At 33.3% G+C, this 21,440-nt stretch overlaps 1 protein-coding gene across 1 annotated transcript in view; it reads left to right on the forward strand.

Moving 5' to 3' along the window:
- The window catches only part of LOC140435117 (receptor expression-enhancing protein 5-like), a 33,939-nt gene extending 21,613 nt beyond the window's left edge, over positions 1 to 12,326 (forward strand). Inside the window, exons 3-4 of the mRNA XM_072523832.1 lie at positions 9,661 to 9,808; positions 11,971 to 12,326. Coding sequence (XP_072379933.1) covers positions 9,661 to 9,808; positions 11,971 to 11,999 — 177 coding nt within the window. The 3' untranslated portion in view covers positions 12,000 to 12,326. The remainder of the gene's footprint in view (positions 1 to 9,660; positions 9,809 to 11,970) is intronic.
- Positions 12,327 to 21,440: the final 9,114 nt, after the last annotated feature.

A 21,440-nucleotide genomic window follows, 5' to 3' on the forward strand; every position in this document is an offset into this window, starting at 1 on the left:
ACTATGCTCTAACTTATCTAATTCTGTGACCTTAAATAAGCATCCGATTGATACATGGATGTATCAAATCTAAATATCTAAAACTTAGGATTAAAAATTCAGAACAAGAATGAACTGCAACGTCAAAAGCAGGGATATAAGTAGAATAAAAGACATTTTTTTTATTACAACTGCGTCCGCAACAAAGTAAATGGATCTACGCGAGTAAATAGAACTTTCCTTGAAGAATTAGTGAATTAAGGCCATGTTCCTTCAAACAATTTTCAAAAAATCGAAATTTACTCTTAAGGTGAGTTGACACGATCCTAGAATGCTTGGATTTCAACTTGGACCAAGTGGACTTATACAAGTGTACTTGTATTAAGTTGGTTACCACGGTTAAATGACTTGGATGTCAAATAACCATTGTAAAGATAGCGGAAGTGATTGTGGAAGATGTTCTAGTGGTTGCTGATATGTTGATACTCTTGAAGTAGTACTCTCTAGCTTGAAATTCAGAAAAAAGGAATAAAAAATAAAAAATGCCGCATTTCTAGCATCCTTATTTTTATATTCCTTTATCCGTACATTCCATAATGCTTCCTCAGCTTTGTATAACTCAATGAATCTTAACACTCTCCCTTTCCGACCATTTTCTTTTTGTGTTTACTTCTTGTTTTCGATTTTTCGACACCGACGCCATTTTAATTTTACAATTCCTCACTACTTGGATCCAAGGAAGTTGGCCAGCGTCCTGCTTGACTTGGATATAACCTGTTGATAGAAGTGTACTTGGATGTACAGAGGTGACATGATCAAAGTAGCTTCCAAGAGTTGCGTGCGCAACGTCCAAGCAGGCTTTAACCAAGTACATTTGGATGTCAATTGTCAACCCGCCTTTAGAAATATTATATAGTCCGTCTAGAAAGTATCCGGAATTTTATATTTTTCCTAATTTTAATAGATTTCCTTTTTGTAACATTTTAAGACAAAAGTAATACATCAAGTAGGTTGTGCCGATAGTAGGTTATGGACAAAATCGCATAACAACACCATCTGTCAAATATTGTTGTTTGTAAACAGACTTAAGATTTGTGAAATAATGTCGCAAGTAGAAAAAAGGAAAGTGGTGAAATATTTGTATAGAAAGGGTGTCCGAAACGTTAAAAAGTTGTGCAATTGACAACTCGGAAAAAGTGCAGTGTATGAGACAATAAAGAGGATAAAAAATGGCATAGATATGAGACATAAACCAGTTTCGGGTAGACCGCGTAAGATTCGCGGAAACAATTTAAATGCTTTAGTGGCTTTAGGACGACAAAATCAACGCTTAGGGTTTCGAAAATTAGCGAACAGATTTGGAAATTAACGAAGAATAAAGTGTGCCCAGAAACTGTCCGCATGTCACTGAAAAAGCAAGGCTACATATCAAGAAATCCAAAAAAATCCCTACAATGACACCTCTGCAAAGGAAACGAAGAATAGATTTTTGTCAACGTTTTCAAAAAGATAATTTTAATAATGTCTTTATATCTGATGAAAGTTGTTTCCAGCTTGGTGCAAATCATGTAAAAGTCCTATCAAGAGAAAATGTTACCGTTCAAATTTCCAAATTTCCCACTAAAGTAACGGTTTGGGGAGCAATATCTCAGCGTGGTGCTACACCTCTCTGTATAGTTAACGGTACTGTTGATAGTGCAAAATATTGTGACATCCTAAATAGTTTTCTTCTTAAAACGGCTCATGTTTTATATCCAGAGGGGTGACGTTTTCAGCAAGATAATGCAAAATGCCACACTTCTGCTTATACTCAAACTTGAATGCAAGAACACGAATTGGCAACAACGTTGTGGCCAGCAGCATCTCCAGGTCTTAGCCTCATTGAAAACATATGGGGACTGATGAAGATTGAAGTGGAACGAGCAGCGCCACGAGATAAAGGTTTGATTCGGTCAGTTTTACAGGCCTGGAACACCATTACCGAAAATTATGGCCTTGACCTAGTTTCGGGTGTACCTGGACGTTTAGTTAAGTGTTTAGATTTAAATGGAGGTTGTAAGTATAAGTAAATGAGATAAATTATTTGTTGAAATTTTATATTTCAAGTGATAGAAATGAATACCTTAAAATTGTAATTCTGATTTCTTTTTTCCGGATACTTTCTAGACGGACTATAGAATTATAATAGTCCCTAAGTTCCGCTCGGACTTGAGGTAGGTAGAGAAGAGAGGAGAGCGGTGCGCGCCAAGCGGTTAATCCGGCCACTAAAGCGGTCGGATGACCGCAGAGGTTTGCCTTAATCGGCTTTTCTCGAAACTACGTTTTTTCAACTAAGTGTCACTCTTATTTCGAATCTATTGCACTTATCAGAATGAACCAAACGGTATTTTACTCTTTAGATATTTCTCTATGGTCTTTATTTAACATTACACAAAGACTTATACAATAATTAAATACATAATAATGTCTTCATGTGGAGTCATATGCCTGTTTTGGTACTTTGAATATCGTCATACATCATGGAACCTTTTCTTTTTTCTCAGGGTCATTCATGCAGAGTATGTGATTGTATTAGGGAATTGTATGACACATAACCATTGAAGTTTTCCCAATTCCTATGTTCAGTGTTGAGACCACCAGTTGCCACAGTTCAGTGTCCACTTTTTCATAGTATCTGCCCACCTCCACTTAGATTCACATGCAGTTCGATACAGTTATCGAGGTTTGGGTAATTCAAAAATATTAATTTGAATATTATTAATATAAATTAATTAATTAATTTAACTTACATAATAAATTAAGATATTGTTTCAGGTTTTTCTATCAAACTAATAAAAACTCAAAACGTAAGTTTTTCTGTTTAAATGTGCCTGTGTTTTTATTATCAAATCGTTTAAAATTGATATTAAAAGGGAAATGATATTTCTGAAGCTAGATAACCTAACCGATAATAATTACCAAGGCAATGTTGTTGACAGTGGAATTTTTTCAGTAATATAAATATCATGAATATCATTCGTGTTACCATTTTAATATATTCGCAGAAATTTTCATTGTTTGAAGTTTAAAACACTACATTAAATATACAAACAAACCGCTTCTTCTAAAAAAAAGTCTTCGAAAGATCTATCTTTTCTTCCATGGACGTGTTTATAGGTCCATGTTTTTTTCTAAATCTATCTTCTAGATCTATTCTTCATCTTCTTATATTAGGCCTTAGCTCTTTTCTTTCTTGGTTTCTTTCTTTTAGTAATTGTATAAAATCTTCTATCTAGTGCAGTCAAAGGCTTTGGTCAGACCTACAAAGCACATATAGGCACATATATTCTAACGCTTTCTTACTAATTTGTCTGGCTATGAATATGAATATAGCATCTATAGTAGTTGATGCTATTTACTGATTATATATTTTCAATTAATCCTATTGGAAATCATCCTTGTTAGCAGTTTAAGAGTTGTGTTGAGCAAGGTAATTTTATGATAATTGGTAGGATTTTTATTGTTTTTAAGTAGGTAGATTATTTCTTTTTTTTTTGTGTATTGGTATGGTAATGTTGGTCTGTAGATGTTTGCTATTTAAAATTTCCTGAAAAAGTAACTCTGTTTTCATTTATCATTTCTCCACCGTATTTAAAGATTTCATTAGGTATGTCATCGGCTGCCGGAGCTTTCATGTTTTTTTATTTACATTAACTCCTTGATTTCCACTTTTTTTTTGCTTCTGTAGGCCTAATACCTTCTCCATTGTAAAGTTATTTTATACAGGGTGTTTCTTTGGGAAAGTAACATACGTTAACTGGAAAAAATAGACACTTTGCTCTCGCAATTCACATAATTTTCAGAATTCAAATGCAAAATTTTTCCAGAAAAAACATTATGCCGAAAATCAAAATTATACCATTAAATTTAGTTTTTTACTATCTTTTCAAATGCAGAATCCATTTTTAAAACCTCTAATATACAGGGTGTTGTTTTTGGGTCGGAATATTGTTCCAATATTTTTTAATCCGGACCTGGATTTCTTATAATTATAAATAAATTAATCGACTGGACACCTTAAAGTATATTCGCGTGTCAAATATAAAGAAAATATACAGTAAATGTACAGTTATGAATCAAATAAGAAATTGGCAAAATAAATAAAACACCCAGTAGCTGTGTTATTGATGAAGTAAGACCCATTAAGTATAGGGTTTTTGAGATCGCCTTAGTGTCCCCTTTTGTCAATTAACTTATGTTACTCTTCCAAAGAAACCCCTGTATATACACTCATGGACAAAAATATCGAATATTTTGGAATTTTCAAATTTTTGTTTTTTCAAAATAAATTCTGGTCAAGCAAGTCGTTTATTGTAAAATAGAGTTTATTTTAACAATGTTAAATGAACAATTTTAAGTTTTTATGCGGAGAAAATTGTGAAAAAAATAAATGTTTAATATTAGGTAAATAAGGGTATTTTACTCTAAACTTAAATGATAATTTAAATTGCTTAAACAACTGGTTTAAACTGAAAGAAGTACATGATCAGTAACGAGTATTCCCCCCTCTAGCTTTTATTAATGCTTGCATCTTTCTCAGCATATTTGCAAGTAAATTTTGGACATATTCTTAGGAAATTGCATTCCATTCATACTGTGCAGCAAGCCGAAGCTGCTCTATCGTATTTGGAACGGGATTTCTTTGTCGTATGCTGCGTTTTAGGTGATCCCAAATGTGCTCTATTGGATTTAAATCCGGGCTAGAGGGTGGCCAATCCAAACTTCGAATTTGGACCTCATCAAGATAATTACTTACTATGGCAGCGGCATGTGGACAAGCATTATCGTGCATTAACGTGAATCTTTCATATCCAATGTAAGCAACATATGACAAAACATGATCTTGCAGGATATTTTAAACGTAAGAAGTACCAATCATCCATCCAATCACTTCCACAAGTGCGGTACGTACCTCCCAACTAATACCTTCCCAAAGAATTATGCCATCAACTCCAAAACTAACGGTCTGGGCGAGACTGCAGCTGGCGAATCATTCTCCAACTCTTCTGTAGACATAGTTTTGACCATCTGGCTTCCATAATAGGATTCTGGTCTCATCAGTGAAAAGAACGTTTTTGCAGTTGTCGATATTCCACTAAATATGTGTTCTTGCAAATTCCAATCGACGAGCTTTATGCTTTTGGAGAAGACGTGGAACTTTGGCGGGGCGTCTGGGCTTTAAGTTTGCTTTATTTGATCTTCGTCTAACTGTTTGTGAACTCATATTAACTTGTCTAACATTTAATAGCTCATTTCTGAGGTGCATCGATGTCAATGAACGATTTCGTGTAGAATTAAGAACCAAAAAACGGTCATCAATTGCGGTTGTGCACCTTGGGCGTCCTTGACCAGGCCTTCGTACAAAATTTCCTGTTTCGCGGTACTTTTTTAGAGTATTTGAAACTATAGATTCAGTTCTGGTGAGACGTCGTGCGATACCTTTTTGTGCATATCCTTCCTCGTAAAAAATTACAATATGTGGTACTTGGATTTCATCGCAGTGCCGAATTGGTGGGATACTTATTTTAAACTTAGTTAAATCAAAACAATATTTAATAAAACTTAATAAATTAAACTAAAAATAACCGAATTAGTATGATTTTTCCTTTGCGTGAAGAAGGATTTTTACGATAAAATGTACGAATGACACTAACCACTGAATAAACGTCAAAATAAACATCAAAATATTTCAAACCAGTTGAGTACATCAGTCTACTATATGAGTATTATCAGTAATCTAAAATTATTTTGAAATAATAGTGACTACAAAAAAAATTGGTAAATTCCAAAATATTCGATATTTTTGTCCATGAGTGTATTATACTTATGTAAATTTTCTTTATGAAGTATAATGTAATTTTGTATAACTTTAATATAATAAAATAATTGTACCTATGTCAATGACATCAAACAACAAATGATAGAACCATCTACCATCTAGCTAAAAGAGCAAAAAAAAATAGAACCAAAACAAATCTAGCAATTAACATGGTTGCTGTACAGTTTACAGAAAATTTTAGTTATTGTACATTATTAACGATATTTCTAACCGTCCAAGTGTATATTTTTCTCAGGTTTAAATTGATTAATCTAAGGAATTATGTTGCAAGTTCTGTCCGGTTTTTATTCCTTAAAAGGAAATGAGTCATTTTGGTTGATAATTGCGAAGTAAATGTCTATAAAAATCTGTTTACAAAAGTTCCTTTGTTGATAAAGCATTGTTTAAAAACTATTATTCACGTATCTCGTGATACAATATAATTTTTGATAGTTTGTACTTCTCTTTATAAAACTAGTCTTTGTAATATAATGTACATTTTTGGTCGTTAATATCTATCCAAATTTATAAAAACTGGTTATTTATTTTTAAACTGCCAAATTCGAAATATATTTTCGTACATCAGCATATGATAGTTTAATTCTGTTATGATAATTTAATTCATTTCTTGAGGTGGATCACCTCCTTTTCCTTCCGGTGTAAAACACGCTCCGAACAATATTTTTGCATGTTCTGGTCCAATTAGTCATATTTTTTTAAGTTTTCGTGATTTTCGCGTTTTGTTTTATGCGGTTTAAAGATCTTTTACTTGCTGTAATTGTTTAGTTGATTATTCGTATCACTTCGACTCATTCTAAATTTAATATAAATTATGATTTCTCTATTCATTTCTTGTATTTTTATTTGCTTTGATTTCTATTTCTAATTTGCCTTAAGTTTGGCACTAGGATGGTGCTTTCATCAAATATACTTTTAGGAAATAGAAAATTTTATTCTGGAAAGGGGTTGTGATTTAAAATATGCTAGTATGCCAGAAGTAAACAGTTTCAGAATATTATTAAGGATGGTTCTTATAATTTCCCTTCTTATATCGTTTATTCCTGCTTTAATTTTAATAAAATCTGTTAGAACGCTGCACGGTGATTTAAACACTAAGATAAAACGGATAATTCATTAATGACTGCTTTACCAATTACTAGAGGAGTTAAACAAGGATGTTGTCTATCGCATACACAAGTTAAAATATTCTTAGAATAACCATTGAATTAGTGGAAATCGCCGCTCAATGAAAATATATGAAAATGACAAAAGATAGTAAGAGTTAAATCTGAAAAACGCCGAGTACAAATTACTTAGAAATGAAACTTTTACGCAGGAAAACCGTAGACGAAGCAATTAAAGTCAGAAATATACAAAGAAGAAAACCCAAATCAAGTCCATGGGATAGAAATATCAATCTAGAAAAGCAGACAAGAATCTACAGTCCCATATTCTGCAGAAATCAGACTAGGGGCCAATTCGATTCCATTTATGAAAGGAAAGCACATAATAATCGATGATATAATGGACAAACAATGCAATATAACAACCTTGAAGGCTTTGGACATATACAAAGAATATAATTATTAAATGGCACCCAGAGAGAACAAGATTAGGAAGACCCAGAAGAAGCGGAATGTGTGGGACAGATGATTAATGAGGAGTCATAGGTCTAAAAGCGACAATCGCAAGACGTCTAATTTCCTAAGAAAATTGAACATGATTAGAACAATCATTTTTTATATTTACATTATCGATGTTACTGTAGGCAACACACGTTACTACTGTAGCATTTTAAATGAACATCTTGTTCTAACAGCCTATACCTTGTATTCCAATAGTTAGTGATTACAAGAGAATGGTCCATGTTATACATTCAGATACACAAGAAGTCAGTTGTACAATAGAGATTCATACATTCCAATCGAAGACGACAGATTGTACACGATACACTTTGCTGACGACCAAGCCATTCTAGCTTGGACTCGCCAAAGACGAGAGTTATATAGACTATATGCTTACAAAACTTGAGGAGGAGTAAACCAAGTGGGGCCTTACAATTAATATACAAAAAACCTAGTATTTAGTTGCAGGAGAAAAATCAGAAAGCCTACAAATTGAAATGGGAACTATAAAATCAACTGAAACCTTCAAATACTTGGGAGTCCAAATAACGTCAAAAGCAGGGAGTAACGAAGAAATAACTTCTAGGATTGACCAAGCAAGATCAGCCACTAGACAGCTACACGGACTATTGTGAAATAATAAAATAACAAAAGACAATAAAAGAATTTTATAAAACAATAATAGAAAGTATTGGATTGTACAGCGCCGAACTTTGGGAAATCAATCAAAGAAACAAATCACAAATTAAGGCCATAGAAATGGACTATTGGAGACGATGTTGCCGGCACACTAGACTTGATAAGGTGAGGAACGTAGACATTAGGTGAGAAATGGAAATTGATCTAGACATAATAGATACTATCGAAGCGAGGTATGGACACATGCAGAAAATGCCATGAAAATAGATGGCCAAAAAGATGGACTCCGTCCACTAAAAGAAGACGAGGTAAACCAAGACGGTCATGGAGAGAAGATGTAGAAGATGTAATAACCGCCAGAGATTCAAAAAACTGAAGATTGCTTTGAAAGAAACGCTGGAATTAGGATGCGAGAAACGGTGCCAGCTGTAGAAGGCTCGAATATTATATATTATATATATTAGTTAAAGTTCGGAAGACAAAATAAGAAGGTAACATAATGGTTCGCTTGTCCATCAGAACTTCATTATCTTGGTCGTAAAAAGGAAATTTTGGTAGCTGTAGAATATAAGAATGATAAAAGTTCGTACCAAAAAAATATTTTATATGGGTGGAGAGTTTTTCATCCTCCATTACGGATTTATTACATTTTCTGACAAAAGTAAACTTATTTCGTGAACCATAAGTACACTGGAGTGCAAAATTTATCGGACAATCAGATTTTTCCTAAAAATTGGGGTTTAAAAAAGTTTAAGATGTTCCTAATTAAGTATTTAATAATAACCAAAATTTAAAAGTCAAATTTATTACAACTCAAGAATGTTACACAGAAAAAACAATAAACAATTCAAAAAATTTGAAAATCTGCAAAGAAACAATTTTATTTTAAATATAAACATTTTTTATGGAAAACGATATTTTGTAACGAATGCTCCGCCCATCATCGTATAAAGCAACAGCTTTTGCTAATTTATCTGGTGTCATAATTTTTTTAATTCAAGTTTTAAACAGGAGACAATACAAAAACTTACAACCGAACTTATAATCAGGTACAGTACCACAATAAACTTAAATTAATACTAATCCACTATTTCACATTAATAACAAAACGTATGTGTAAAAGTGTTGTTCGCACAAAACATCGAAACAGGTTCAAACAAGAAAAAAACGTTATCACTAATAAGGCATAAAATACAATTCAAACAAATTAAACAAGTTTTGATCTAAACACCAACAAAAAACAAAAAAATCTGAGTGTCCGGTTAATTTTGCACCCCAGTGTATATTATTTAACATTCTATTTATGTCTCACGTCTTAGTTTAAGTCGAAGATATAATTTTTAATCATCATAATTTTTTATCAATTCTTAGACAGATCTATTCGTATTTAGTGGATTTATTAATATTAAAATTCCTAACAAACCATACTTGTATAAAGATTACGATAACGATTTTTCGAAGCAATTTCATTTAAATCATCGGTTCGTAAAGCCTTTAATCTTTTAAGTATTTATCAGGTAACCAATTTATCATAATAATGTTTTGTTTTAATTGTTTTAGTGCATTTTTATGGTATGGCTTATGCTTCCTGGAGATGTCAATGGCTCAGTAATCCTCTACCGTAGAGTAATCAAGCCTTACTTCTTGAAACACCAAGGTGAAATCGACGGAGTCGTTAACAAAGTAAAGAATACAGTTAAAGACACAGGTAAGATATTTTTCTACTCATATAATTAGTAAGAATACCATTATGCAAAAGTCCATTCTTTAAATATATTCGGCACTATCTGTTATAACTTGTATCTTCAATTTAGACACAAAAAAGGCCTGACCTTGCATGGCGAGCTACCCAAATTTTATTATTCTAACCTTCAGAGGGGTCAATAGTAGTGTAAATTTAAAATCGTGACTGAATTCCGCCGCGTCAGCAATTATCTTGAATTTAAAGAACTGTTTTTGCTCAATCTCCGCTATTTTCAATTTTTCGACAAAAATGGTAAGTACTGAAATTGTTACAAATGCGATTTCCTACAATTTCTTGTTTGCAAATGTTTTCCTGTGGTCGATATTTTCCCGGTTAAGGGGGAAGATAGTGATAAAGCATAATTGTTGAATTATCTCGTTTATTATTAATTTTACGACATAAATGGAGAAAATTATATTTTATACAATTTTGATTTCTTTGGTTTTTTGTGCTACAATCAACATTTAAGGTCCTACGCCATGACAAGCATAACAAGACACAAGCGATTAACGAACCCTATGCGCTGACCACATCAGCAGCAGGCCATAAACAGGAACGAACCTGTCTCGTGAACAAGGCTCAGTTTGTCGATTGACGTTCATCGGAGTAGACGTATTGCAATCAAAATGGAGCAGTGTTTTTTGTCTACAATAGAAGCTGGAATAGAAACAAAGGATCTGCCTGTTTTTATGAATTGATCCCTTGTTCCTTGTTTATGTAATTTCACACCTCTTAGCACCTCGTGAGAAAACACAGACTTCACAGTGAAAAAACGTGGTCTTTAACGTCTTTTATCATCAAACATTATTCGTGGTGATAAAGAACACGTACGATAAGTGTATGCTTGAAGATGTATACTGCTGGGGATATCACGTAAAAAAACGTGCCTGGAAACTCTGTCCCTGTGGTGATCTAGTCACTATTTTCCCCCTTAACTCGGAAAATAACGACCGCACGAAAAAATTTGCTAAAAATTAACAAGAGCCAAAATAAAAACCCTTACACAGTGGTGTGTACAAACTTAAATGTGGCGACTGGCCAAAAACTTACATCGGTCAAACTGGTAGAAATTTTAATAAACGAATAGCAGAACATAAAAGGGCTTTCAATAATAGAAAAACAGATTCTACATACGCACTTCACCTTCTAGATCATAATCATTCTTTTAATGAAGAATTTAAAATTCTTCACATTCAAAAAAAAGGCCTTAAGCTATCTTTGTTAGAATCTATGGAAATTAATAAATTAAAAAACACAGATATAATTCTGAATGACCAACTTGAGACAAACAGTTCTCCCCTCCTCAACCTATTTCATTAGAGACTATAAAGCGTAAACGCATGCCAAAAATAGATCACTTGAGAAAGTAGTTGTGGGAAATCGCAGTAACAATTTAAGTCGGTACCATTTTGTCGAAAAGTTAAAAATGGCCGAGATATTGAACAAAAATAATTTCAATCCCCGCAAGGTCTTACGCTCGGGCCTTTACCGTATACGTACGACCCTAAATATTGATTTTATTAAAAAAATGGAAGGAATCAAAATTGTATAAAATATAATTCTCTCCCATCTAAATATCTCTAAATTGCATTTGCAACAATTTCAGTCCTTACCATTTTTGTCGAAAAGTTAAAATTGCGGAGATATTGATCAAAAACGGTTCTTCTTTAAATGCAAGATGGCGTCGAACGCTGCGGCGGAATTCAGTCGCGATTTTAAATTTACACTATTGAGCCCCCTAAAGGTTAGAACAATGAATTTGGGCTAGCTTACCATGCAAGGTTAAATGACATCCCAACTGGACTAAATAGACTTTCTGAGAAGCCGAGATCTGTTGATATAAGTAGTGTATATTCAAAAGAAGTTTCTCAGAAGAACTGAGAGAAGTTTTAGAGCCATTATTGACCTACGGATCAGAATGTTGGCAGATGAAGGAAACTGCATAGAAAAAAGTATACGCAGTTAAAATGGATGTTCTCCGAAGAGCGTGTCGGATATCTAGACTAGAGCACATACCGAATATTGATCCAAATAGTAAATAATTCTCTATGTATTATTAAAGTAATATATATATAATTATTGAGTGTCATTCATATCATTACTAAAATAATTTATTTTTTTTTTAGTTAACAAAGTGTCAGAAAAAGCAGAGTGAAAATAGCCAACATCGAAAGGTCTGAAATTTTTTCCATTGGTGGAATGTTTTATTTATATAAACTGGATATTATCCATATTCTAAGATATTTATATAAGCCAAGTACTTTATTGGTATTGTTGTGATTATATATAATCTCATATGTATAGTATTAATTTTTAAATATATCCAATTGAAGGCTTAATTTTTTTAAAGGGTTTTTGTAAAATTGTTCAATATTTGCTTAAGCACTTGTTTAAATTACTTGAAATTTTAAAGGGTACTTTTTAAAGATATAAACTATTTTGAGACTTTTTGGGCACCAAATAAATACAATTGTTCAATAAATGTGTTACCGTTATTTTTAACCTTATCCAAATCACTTTTTCTTCCTTTTTTTACATATACGCTGCCAATCATCGGATTTATGTAAATCATGACTACTAATGTATTTTAAGAACTATAAACTAAGAACCTGGCATATAAACCCAGTAATATGCAAATATGAAGGGTATATATATATGAGTAAACGAATTACTATAGTAGGGCCGCCGAAAAGATAAAATTATCCAAAGTTACAAGTTCGATTTACACCACCCACGAAACAAAACAAGAATGAAATATTCCAGAAACAAGATTTATTATTATTTATAACATTAAATATTAGTTGGTATTAAAATTGTAGGTACTCACTGAAAATTTGTCAATTTTAATACGTTTTTCAAAGTAGTTTTCTTTAAATTTGGTATTAATGCATTTTCTGAAATTTTTTCCATAATTTATTAAAAGCTCATTTAGTAAAAAGAAACTGAACAATTCATCGAAACCTTCTCTTATGTTCATCAGTGATTTCAGCGAGCACTTTTTTTTATTTTTGACAAGGTTTTGGTGGTTTAAATTCAGCGTTATTTTGGCGATGTTGACTGGATCAACCTGTTGCGGTAATATATTCGTCTTGTCTTAAATCAATCCAGCATTATGAGTTATGAGTAGTTGGCGTCGAAAATTGGGTTTCCCAATACTCTTGAATTTGTTCTTGGCTTGGGTAAGATTTATTTTCATTTTCTACAGTGGAATTCAGTTTCCTATAGAAAGCCTTCTCTGCATGCTCAAAAAGTATATTGTCGCATTTCCAGTTGTTACTAACTTGGTATCTCCTTAGGCGACCTAATGTTTTTGTTTTTAAGTAATTTTGTTTCAATTTGTCCAGGCTGTGTTGAGCTGTGATATTTTTTGGATCATGTCGTGAGTGTCTTAAAGTGTTCAGAATTATTTCTTCAGCTCTTTTAATTACTTTTTGACTTCTTACTCCTCGGATGATCGGATATATTCTGTAATTTGTCCAGTATCCATGCGAAATAATTCAATTTTCCTCAGTAGTCGTTTTCCCCAGGGTACAATTATGTTTTCAGTCCTTTCGATATTGTAATCAGCTGTGCGGCTGATTACTGTGCGGTGGAATATGCAAATATTCCAATATGTGGGCTTCCACGATATACATGGGTAGGACTTCGGTGTTCACAATGTGTAACAGCGCACCTAGTTTCTTAAAAGAGTTTATTTTTGGTAGCGGTGATCTGCTAAGTGGGTTTGTTCCATTAAACTCTTATACAGCACGTGCCATTTCACTTACCAGGCTACTGTGCAACTCGTTGTCCTGCTGCGTATTAAGGTTGAGTTTCTTGTATAAGAAGCTCAGGAACTTGCTCATTAGGGATTTGATCTCTAACTAGCTCTTGATCTGCTATTCGATGTTCAGATACTTGAATCTCTGGGTACTTCCTACAAAATTTGGCATGCAGATGTTGTCGATAGCCGATCGTTTCTCCGAGGCTCGTCACCTTGTAATAGAAGCGGAAAATGTTTTCGTTTATAGACACTTTCAGCGAGTGGAGCTCTTGTTGTTGTTTGGCTCACTTGTGGTTGTTATTCTGAGGCTTTATCTGATTTTATGACAGAATCCTGCCTCCTAAACACCCTGCTACCGACGTCCCAAATGCTGTCACGTCCAGCGCCGGCTCCAGACGTGCCCTGGCGGTCCCCAGGTAGCGACCCTAAACACAAATTATATAACTCCTTTTCATGGGTGTGCATTTTATACCTACTGCCAGTTTTTGTTCTACAGCAGGTATCCCTGCTCCTCTCTGGGTATTAGTGCATTCGCAGGGGGTGCGCCTAATAGAAGAACTTTTCTGAAATTGTTTGCATAATTTTTTAAATTGTTGGAAGCTCATTTAGAAGTAGTAAGGTTTAGTAAGTATAGTAAGAAGAAACTGAACAATTCGTGAACTCTTATGTTCATCATGCAGTGATTTCAGCAAGACTTTTTTGATAAGGTTTTTGTAGTTTAAATTCGGCATTATTTTGGCGATCTTTTTAACTTTTGATTTCTTAATACCTAAAATTATTTTCATTATTATTAATATCAACAATATTAAAAGTTTGCCTGCAGCTTCAGCGGTAAATTTAATGACATAATTAAATATCTTAATCATAGTATCACATCTTAATCATAGTATCATGGTGGAAGCCACAGTTAGAATGCCGCTCATGTGGACACAGTGGTAGGTGTATGGTATTTTATTCATTAATTTAACTGAGTTAAATAAGAGGAAAAAAAACAATAATTCTATATTATTTATAATTAAAATATATATATTATATTGAAATATAATAAAATATTAATTCTATCCCTGTATACATAAAATATATAATACCTCGTAAACATTATGTACTTATATACATATATACAAAAAAAAATGCAAGTAGTTTACCCTATACGGCACGATAAATATATATATATATATATATATATACATAAAATACACAAGATCATAACTGACATGTACTGTACGTAAAGTACTAAAAAAAACAAATTTGCATTAAATCTGAGATATTTCCCGTTAATTGATACTAATCGCAATATATATATCTAAATCGTCCTCATCCTCTGAATAATCTCCTGTATTAATTATCACCGGTTTAATATCTTCCTGCAAATTGTCCACCGCAAACATTTTTTCTTTTACTTTCTTGACGTGGTTCATATAATTATGCCACTTCTCTTTAGATTTACGCGTTGGTAAGCTTCTTTTATTAACCGCTCTACCATTTTTTCTTTAAAATCGACGTTGTTTGAAGCCACATACCTTTTCACTTGACTCCACACCATCTCAATCGGGTTCAACTCGAAATAGTAATGCGGCAGTCTCAAAATCTTAACGCCATATTTTTTCGCAATTGTTTCAAATTTGTACTTGTCGTACTCGTCTCTAAATGCGGCCGCAGTATCCAGTAATTCACTTTTTAGGTAATCTTCCTCGAAGAGAATGTTCCATTCGATTAGCCACTACTTGATTTGCCTTTTATCCCACAATTTTTTTGGACAATCAAATTTGCGGGAGTGCTACGACGTGTTATCCAAAACGACAACGTTTTCTTTGTCTTTCGGCAAGTTTGGAATTAACGTCTTCTCAAACCATTCTTCATATAGATCCCCGTCCATTTCGTCGTGGTAATCAGCGGTTTCCTTCTTGGTCAAGAAAGTTAATCCGGCCCATGCCGCAAAATTAGTTTCGCTTCCAGCATGAAGAAGACCGAGGACCTCTTTGGGTTGGAGCTTTCAGTCCAGTAGAGCCCTTTTATGAGGGTATCTCGTGGATTCTTGATCGTTGTGTCCATCCATTCCTTTTGACTGAAGCACCGATGTTGGTCCAAGACTCATCGGTATAAACAAGGTTTACATTATCCTTCTTCATCAATGTTTTTATTTGTCTGAGGTACTTGTGTCTCCAGGATATGATATCTTTTCTTTTCATAATTATCGAATCTCGACCTCTTTTACCATATTCAAAACCCATGTCATTTAATAGCCTACCAAATGTAGTTTTTGAAAAAGCTGGTAGGTCCTCATCATCCTTCACTCTGTTCATTATACTGTCGAAGGTTTCTGGTATGTTTTCAAAAAAAAATCATGGACAATTTTTCTTATTCGAGATTTCACTCCGTCATCGTAAGAATTCTCACGTAAATTGGACTGGAAATTGTTTTTCTTCCTGTTTTGTACCGGTTTCAGTTCGCCTTGCTGAGCCTCTTCGCAATGTCATAAATATTGCAAACACACCGCATATTTTCGAAGCTTTTTCCGCAGTAATAGTCAAGCTGTCACCATCTTTCAAGTTTAGCGATGATAGTGCAATACATTTAACACCACACCTTTTACTCGCACAGTAAGAGTCATACATAGTGTGCTTAGAGCTTTCATAGTTTTTGCCAACAACAAGTTTTTGATCTAATGGCCAGTACCCAAATCGACAGAGACATATTTGCTCCTAATGACTTTATAATGATATTTTTCCCAAAGAATGAGTTTACAATGGAAGCTATTGAAAATTGATAAGCTATCGACAATGAGTTTTTGATATATTTTACTTTTTTTATAGTAATATTTTTCTTCATGTTATTGTGTTTTAGTTCGACAATATAACTCTCTTATTTATACATCGATGTGGATCATGCTTTAGTTGAAACAATAATGATAGTCTTTTATACAACTGTATGCAATTATTGTGTGCACGTATATTCCAGTGCTATGATTCTTAAATCCGGTCCTGATGCGCCGCTCGGAGCAAACCGGCAACATGGTCAGCCGTCCTCCCGTAAGAAATGCATTGCCTATCTTACCTGCACTGCATTCTAACTGTGGCTTCTACTATAGAGGTGATCTGCTTCCCAAACATATAGCACTCCATACCATAATGCTTCCCAAACTAGTTGTGATGGAATTTCTTCTTTAAAACCTATAACATGAAATTTCAATTTTGAGTTTTGGCAATAGATACGGAGCATTTGAAATATACCTAAAAACGCAGAATTTAAACTGTTACATTACAAATGATCGCACGTCACGGGAAGTTCCTTACGAAGACAGTATTAGATGGAATTTGTAGTCTCGAAAACGTACTTGTGTAATAAAAAAAAAGCATTTTTGAAACAATTTAGATTATTTGTAATGTGAAAGTTTAAATCTAGCGTTTTTTAGGCATATTTCAAATGACTCACATTTGTTGCCAAAATTCAAAACCGAAATTTCATGCTATAGGTTTTGAAGAATGGGCTCTATCAATGGAAATTCTAGAGTGACCGATCAATGAAAATGACGAATTTTATTGATCTCATGAGAATCATTAAAAATCGCACGTTTATTTATTTAGCACCTTTATAAAAACAGGCTTCATTTGCGGCAAAATACAAAAATTGCACTCTTCACCTTTCGTCGAGTTGATAGAAATTTTATTACAATTGATTTCGCGTGCGAAATAAAAATACTTGGGATTGCATCAGGATGAAAGACTTACATGGATAACGCACATTAAAACTAAACGGAAACAAGTAGATCATAAACTAAAAAATATGAACTGGCTACTCAACAAAAGGTCTGTTATCTCTTAAAAATAAACTGCTTCTGTACAAAGCTATACTCATACCAGTTTGGGCATATGGAATAGAACTATGGGGCTGTAGTAAACCTTCAAATACGAAGATACAAACATTCCAATCCAAAATACTCCGTATGATAAGTAAAGCTCGATGGTGTGTGTCTAACCAAACACTTCACAATGTGATGACTACATCCCATTACTTAACCCTTTGAGACCTGACTTTTTTATTTTCAAAAAAAAAAATCTTATGTGTTTTTATATTTCAAAAGTCTTCAATTAGTAAGATAAAATGAAAAAAACTTGTGTACGCTTTTAAAAAAAAATTTTTATTGTACATATGTATGTACATATGGTCTTAAATATAAACTCAACACTAAAAATATATTTACTACAAAGTAATTATTATTACATATTTATTGTTCATGAAAAGCTGCAAAACAGTTTCTAGCCTTAATTAAACACAGATGTATTTTACATTTTATACAGAATACATGACTACGTCCATTACAATCTGTGTTTTTACACCTAGTAGCCTCCTTCTTAGAATCAAACTCCGGTATGTGACCAAAATTGTCTGTTTGTATTTCCAAAAATGGTCTCGTCTCTCCTCGTCTTTTAAATGCTGAAATAGAAGGCTTAGGAGATGAAGATGCTGGTCTTCCTCGTTTTCTACTTACTGAATTGCCCATATTTATTAGGCTTTCGGGAACTCTGACTCTGAAGTCTAGAAATTTTATTCGATCCTTATTGGTTGTATTACATTTGTCGCAGTCCTTCCTGTATTCCAGCCAGCTGTTGGTGAGAGCAAAGTCTATCATGTGCATAATAACACGCAATGTCCACTTTCGCGATCTAATAAATATTCGATAATAATTAATTATCTGGTCCATTAGATCAACTCCGCCCATTCCAAAATTATAATCTTTGACAATTTCAGGTCGGTTAACATCTACATAACAAGAGCCTTTTTTGTCCCATCTTCTAACTATGTCTAAATTACCTGCACCAACATAATTGGAGGCTAATTTCACAGTCTTTGTATCTAACCATTTGACTAGCACCACATTTTTTTCTTTATTGACGACTTCATCTACGGAACCTCTCGGTAGTTTCAGCATTTCATTGTCTGGTAACACAGGAGGTTTGTAAAATCTATCTATTCGAATAGTCCCTCGTGCATATATTTTTTTGGCCAATAATATTTCAAGTAGTTCATAGGATGAGAAATAATTGTCATAATATAATTTGTGGCCTTCACTGGTGGAAATTCTTTCGGCTAGTTGAAGAACGATAGATGCCCCTAATCCATGTTTTGTTTTATTATCTGCATTCAGTTCTGTAGATTTACCCTGATAAAAAACAAAATCAAAAGCCTGACCACTTTTTCCGCACAAGACGAATAATTTTATTCCCCAAGGACAGGGCTTCCCCTTCACATATTGTTTTACGGAAAGTTTTCCTGTGTAAGGAATCATTTGTTCGTCAACACTAAGTACTTCCTCAAGTTCAAGCTGTAAACATCTCTTTCTGACAGCGTCGATGATAGGACGAACCTTATAAAATTTATCTGTATCACCTGCTGGTCTTTCCAAATTGTTCACTAGATATAAACATGTTCTAAGCTGGAAAAATCTGTCCCTAGACATGTTATCTAGGAACATTCTAATACCAAGGCTTCTTTCCCAGTACATCCTAATTTTGGGAAATTTGTTTAAATTTCCAATCATTATATGAAGTGCAAATAAAATTTTAATTTCTCTCTCATTAGTTGGTTTAAATTTTTTTCCGTTCTGTAAGGCATATACATTTGTGAATGTTGCTATATTTTCAAACAAATCATTATATGAAGTGCAAATAAAATTTTAATTTCTCTCTCATTAGTTGGTTTAAAATTTTTTCCGTTCTGTAAGGCATATACATTTGTAAATGTTGCTATATTTTCAAACAAATCATTTGAAATATACTTCGAAAAATACTGAATTGGGTACAGTGGCTATGTAAGACTTGTATTTGGGGAAGTAGGATGCCATGTAAATGTAGGAGTCTCTATCGATGCCTTAGTCCACTCTACGGTTCTCTTTTTTGTTTTAATTTCTCTTTATTTTGGTTGTTTAGAACAATCCTTTTCTAAGAAACATACTTTACTTCCTAATTTTTTTGTACCCGAGTAACCTGCAACTTCATCTGGTATATATTCGTCGTCTTAATCATAAGTTCTCCCTAACTCTTCATTATCATTTTCGCTGCCATCACCTTCTTCCAGTGTCACGTCTGGTCAAAGCATCAACCCCTGGTCTTATAATAGATTTATTCTCACAGTTATCCAGAATTCCATCCTCCTCGTCAGAACTCTCTCCTCCGGGAACTTCCAAATTGTCTATTTCTGATACGTTACCGTCCTCTATCAGGTCAATTAACTCTTGGAGATGTTTTGGGTTGTCGAAATTATATTTTTTTCTTTTGTAATCGATGTTATCTGCAATCAACAATACTAAGTTAAAACCCAAGTTTAGACCATAATATGTACATACAGATGTACAATCAGAAATATGCTTTCAGACCACTTGTACATGCTCATGTGCATCTAAAAAATGTTTGTTTATTTCAAAACTATCGTTTTTATGGCAATGTTTTGTACTTTATAAAAAACTACTTACCTTATAAATCACACTTAAAAAGTTGGATCGATTTCGTTTCACAAAAGATAACAGTTTCTCGTAAAATAAAACTAGCAGTATCGGTTACCAACTAAACAGCTGACACTTTACAACAAAATCGCTGACAACTTTACCTGTTGACCACTAGATGGAAGCAGAAGTTAAAAATGTGGATCTTAAACGTATATTTGAGTGACTGAATGCTATTTCGGTATAGATAAGCGAGTAGTTGGTATTTAACAAAACAATAAAAGCTATGTATATACACATGTACACAGGGTCTCAAAGGGTTAAGGACATAATAAAGAATCACTCAATAAAATATAAAAATCGCACCACTGATCACAACAACGAACTGATAAATAATTTATTCACCCAATCACTTGCCGAAAGAAGATTGAAGAGAGTATGACCAGAAGACCTACCGCAATAATACTTAGAGAACCGTCACTGAACTTTACCTAACTCACGTTAATTTACTTACAGACTATTTACTTATTACTCTGTGTATAGAGTAGATTGTAAACATGCAATGTAACAATAAAAAAAATTAATTAAAAATAATTTGGCGCGCATAACTGTCATTCAAAACCACCGGTCGCTTCAAAGGTTGTTTATGAGAGAACGGTTCATTCCACATAACAAGTGCTAATACAAGTTTTATTCAAAATTATCTCGGCTACATTTTTTATGTGAAATCTTTTTTCTACAGTGTACAGATTCTTGGTAAATCGATTTTTTTTCCGTTTTCCCTTCCTACGAGGGGGGTTTTAGCAGGAAGGTAGTGGTGGTAAACTTATGTGCAAATTTTTGGGGTCCCAAAATTGACATTCTCAGCAAAATTCAGCTTGTTCATATGATGTTTACAGGTTAACTGACATTTTCGTCTCTCTGACAACTTGAGTATTGTGGTAATTAATGTTTACACGAGATATATGCTAACCAATCCCCTAAATAATGCTTAAGTTTATGATGTGTAAAGCTCTCTAAAATGTATTCATTGTGTGACATGAGGTGTTCAATACAGATGTAGTTTATTACATTGTATTTACATATGTAAAAAATATAATTTAAAGTATAAACTTGTACTTTTAGTATTTATTTATTTGCTATATGGGTGAGATGACAAAGCTACCTCTTAACTTTATTGATATCTTTCAAGTTTCTATTAAATTTTCAGTGATTATCATACATTTTCGTTTCAGTTCTCCCAGAAAATTGTCAATACTGATACATTTGAGGCATAAATGTAGAGTTTGATCTAAATATTGGGAAATCTTTATCTCTATTATTTGTTATTCTGTAGGGATCAGGAACCGATCTTATGGACTAATATAATTAAGCAAAACAATTGAAGACGTGGT

This window comes from Diabrotica undecimpunctata, chromosome 2, assembly GCF_040954645.1.
Source record: "Diabrotica undecimpunctata isolate CICGRU chromosome 2, icDiaUnde3, whole genome shotgun sequence".
In the NCBI taxonomy this organism is placed as follows: Eukaryota; Metazoa; Arthropoda; class Insecta; order Coleoptera; family Chrysomelidae; genus Diabrotica; species Diabrotica undecimpunctata.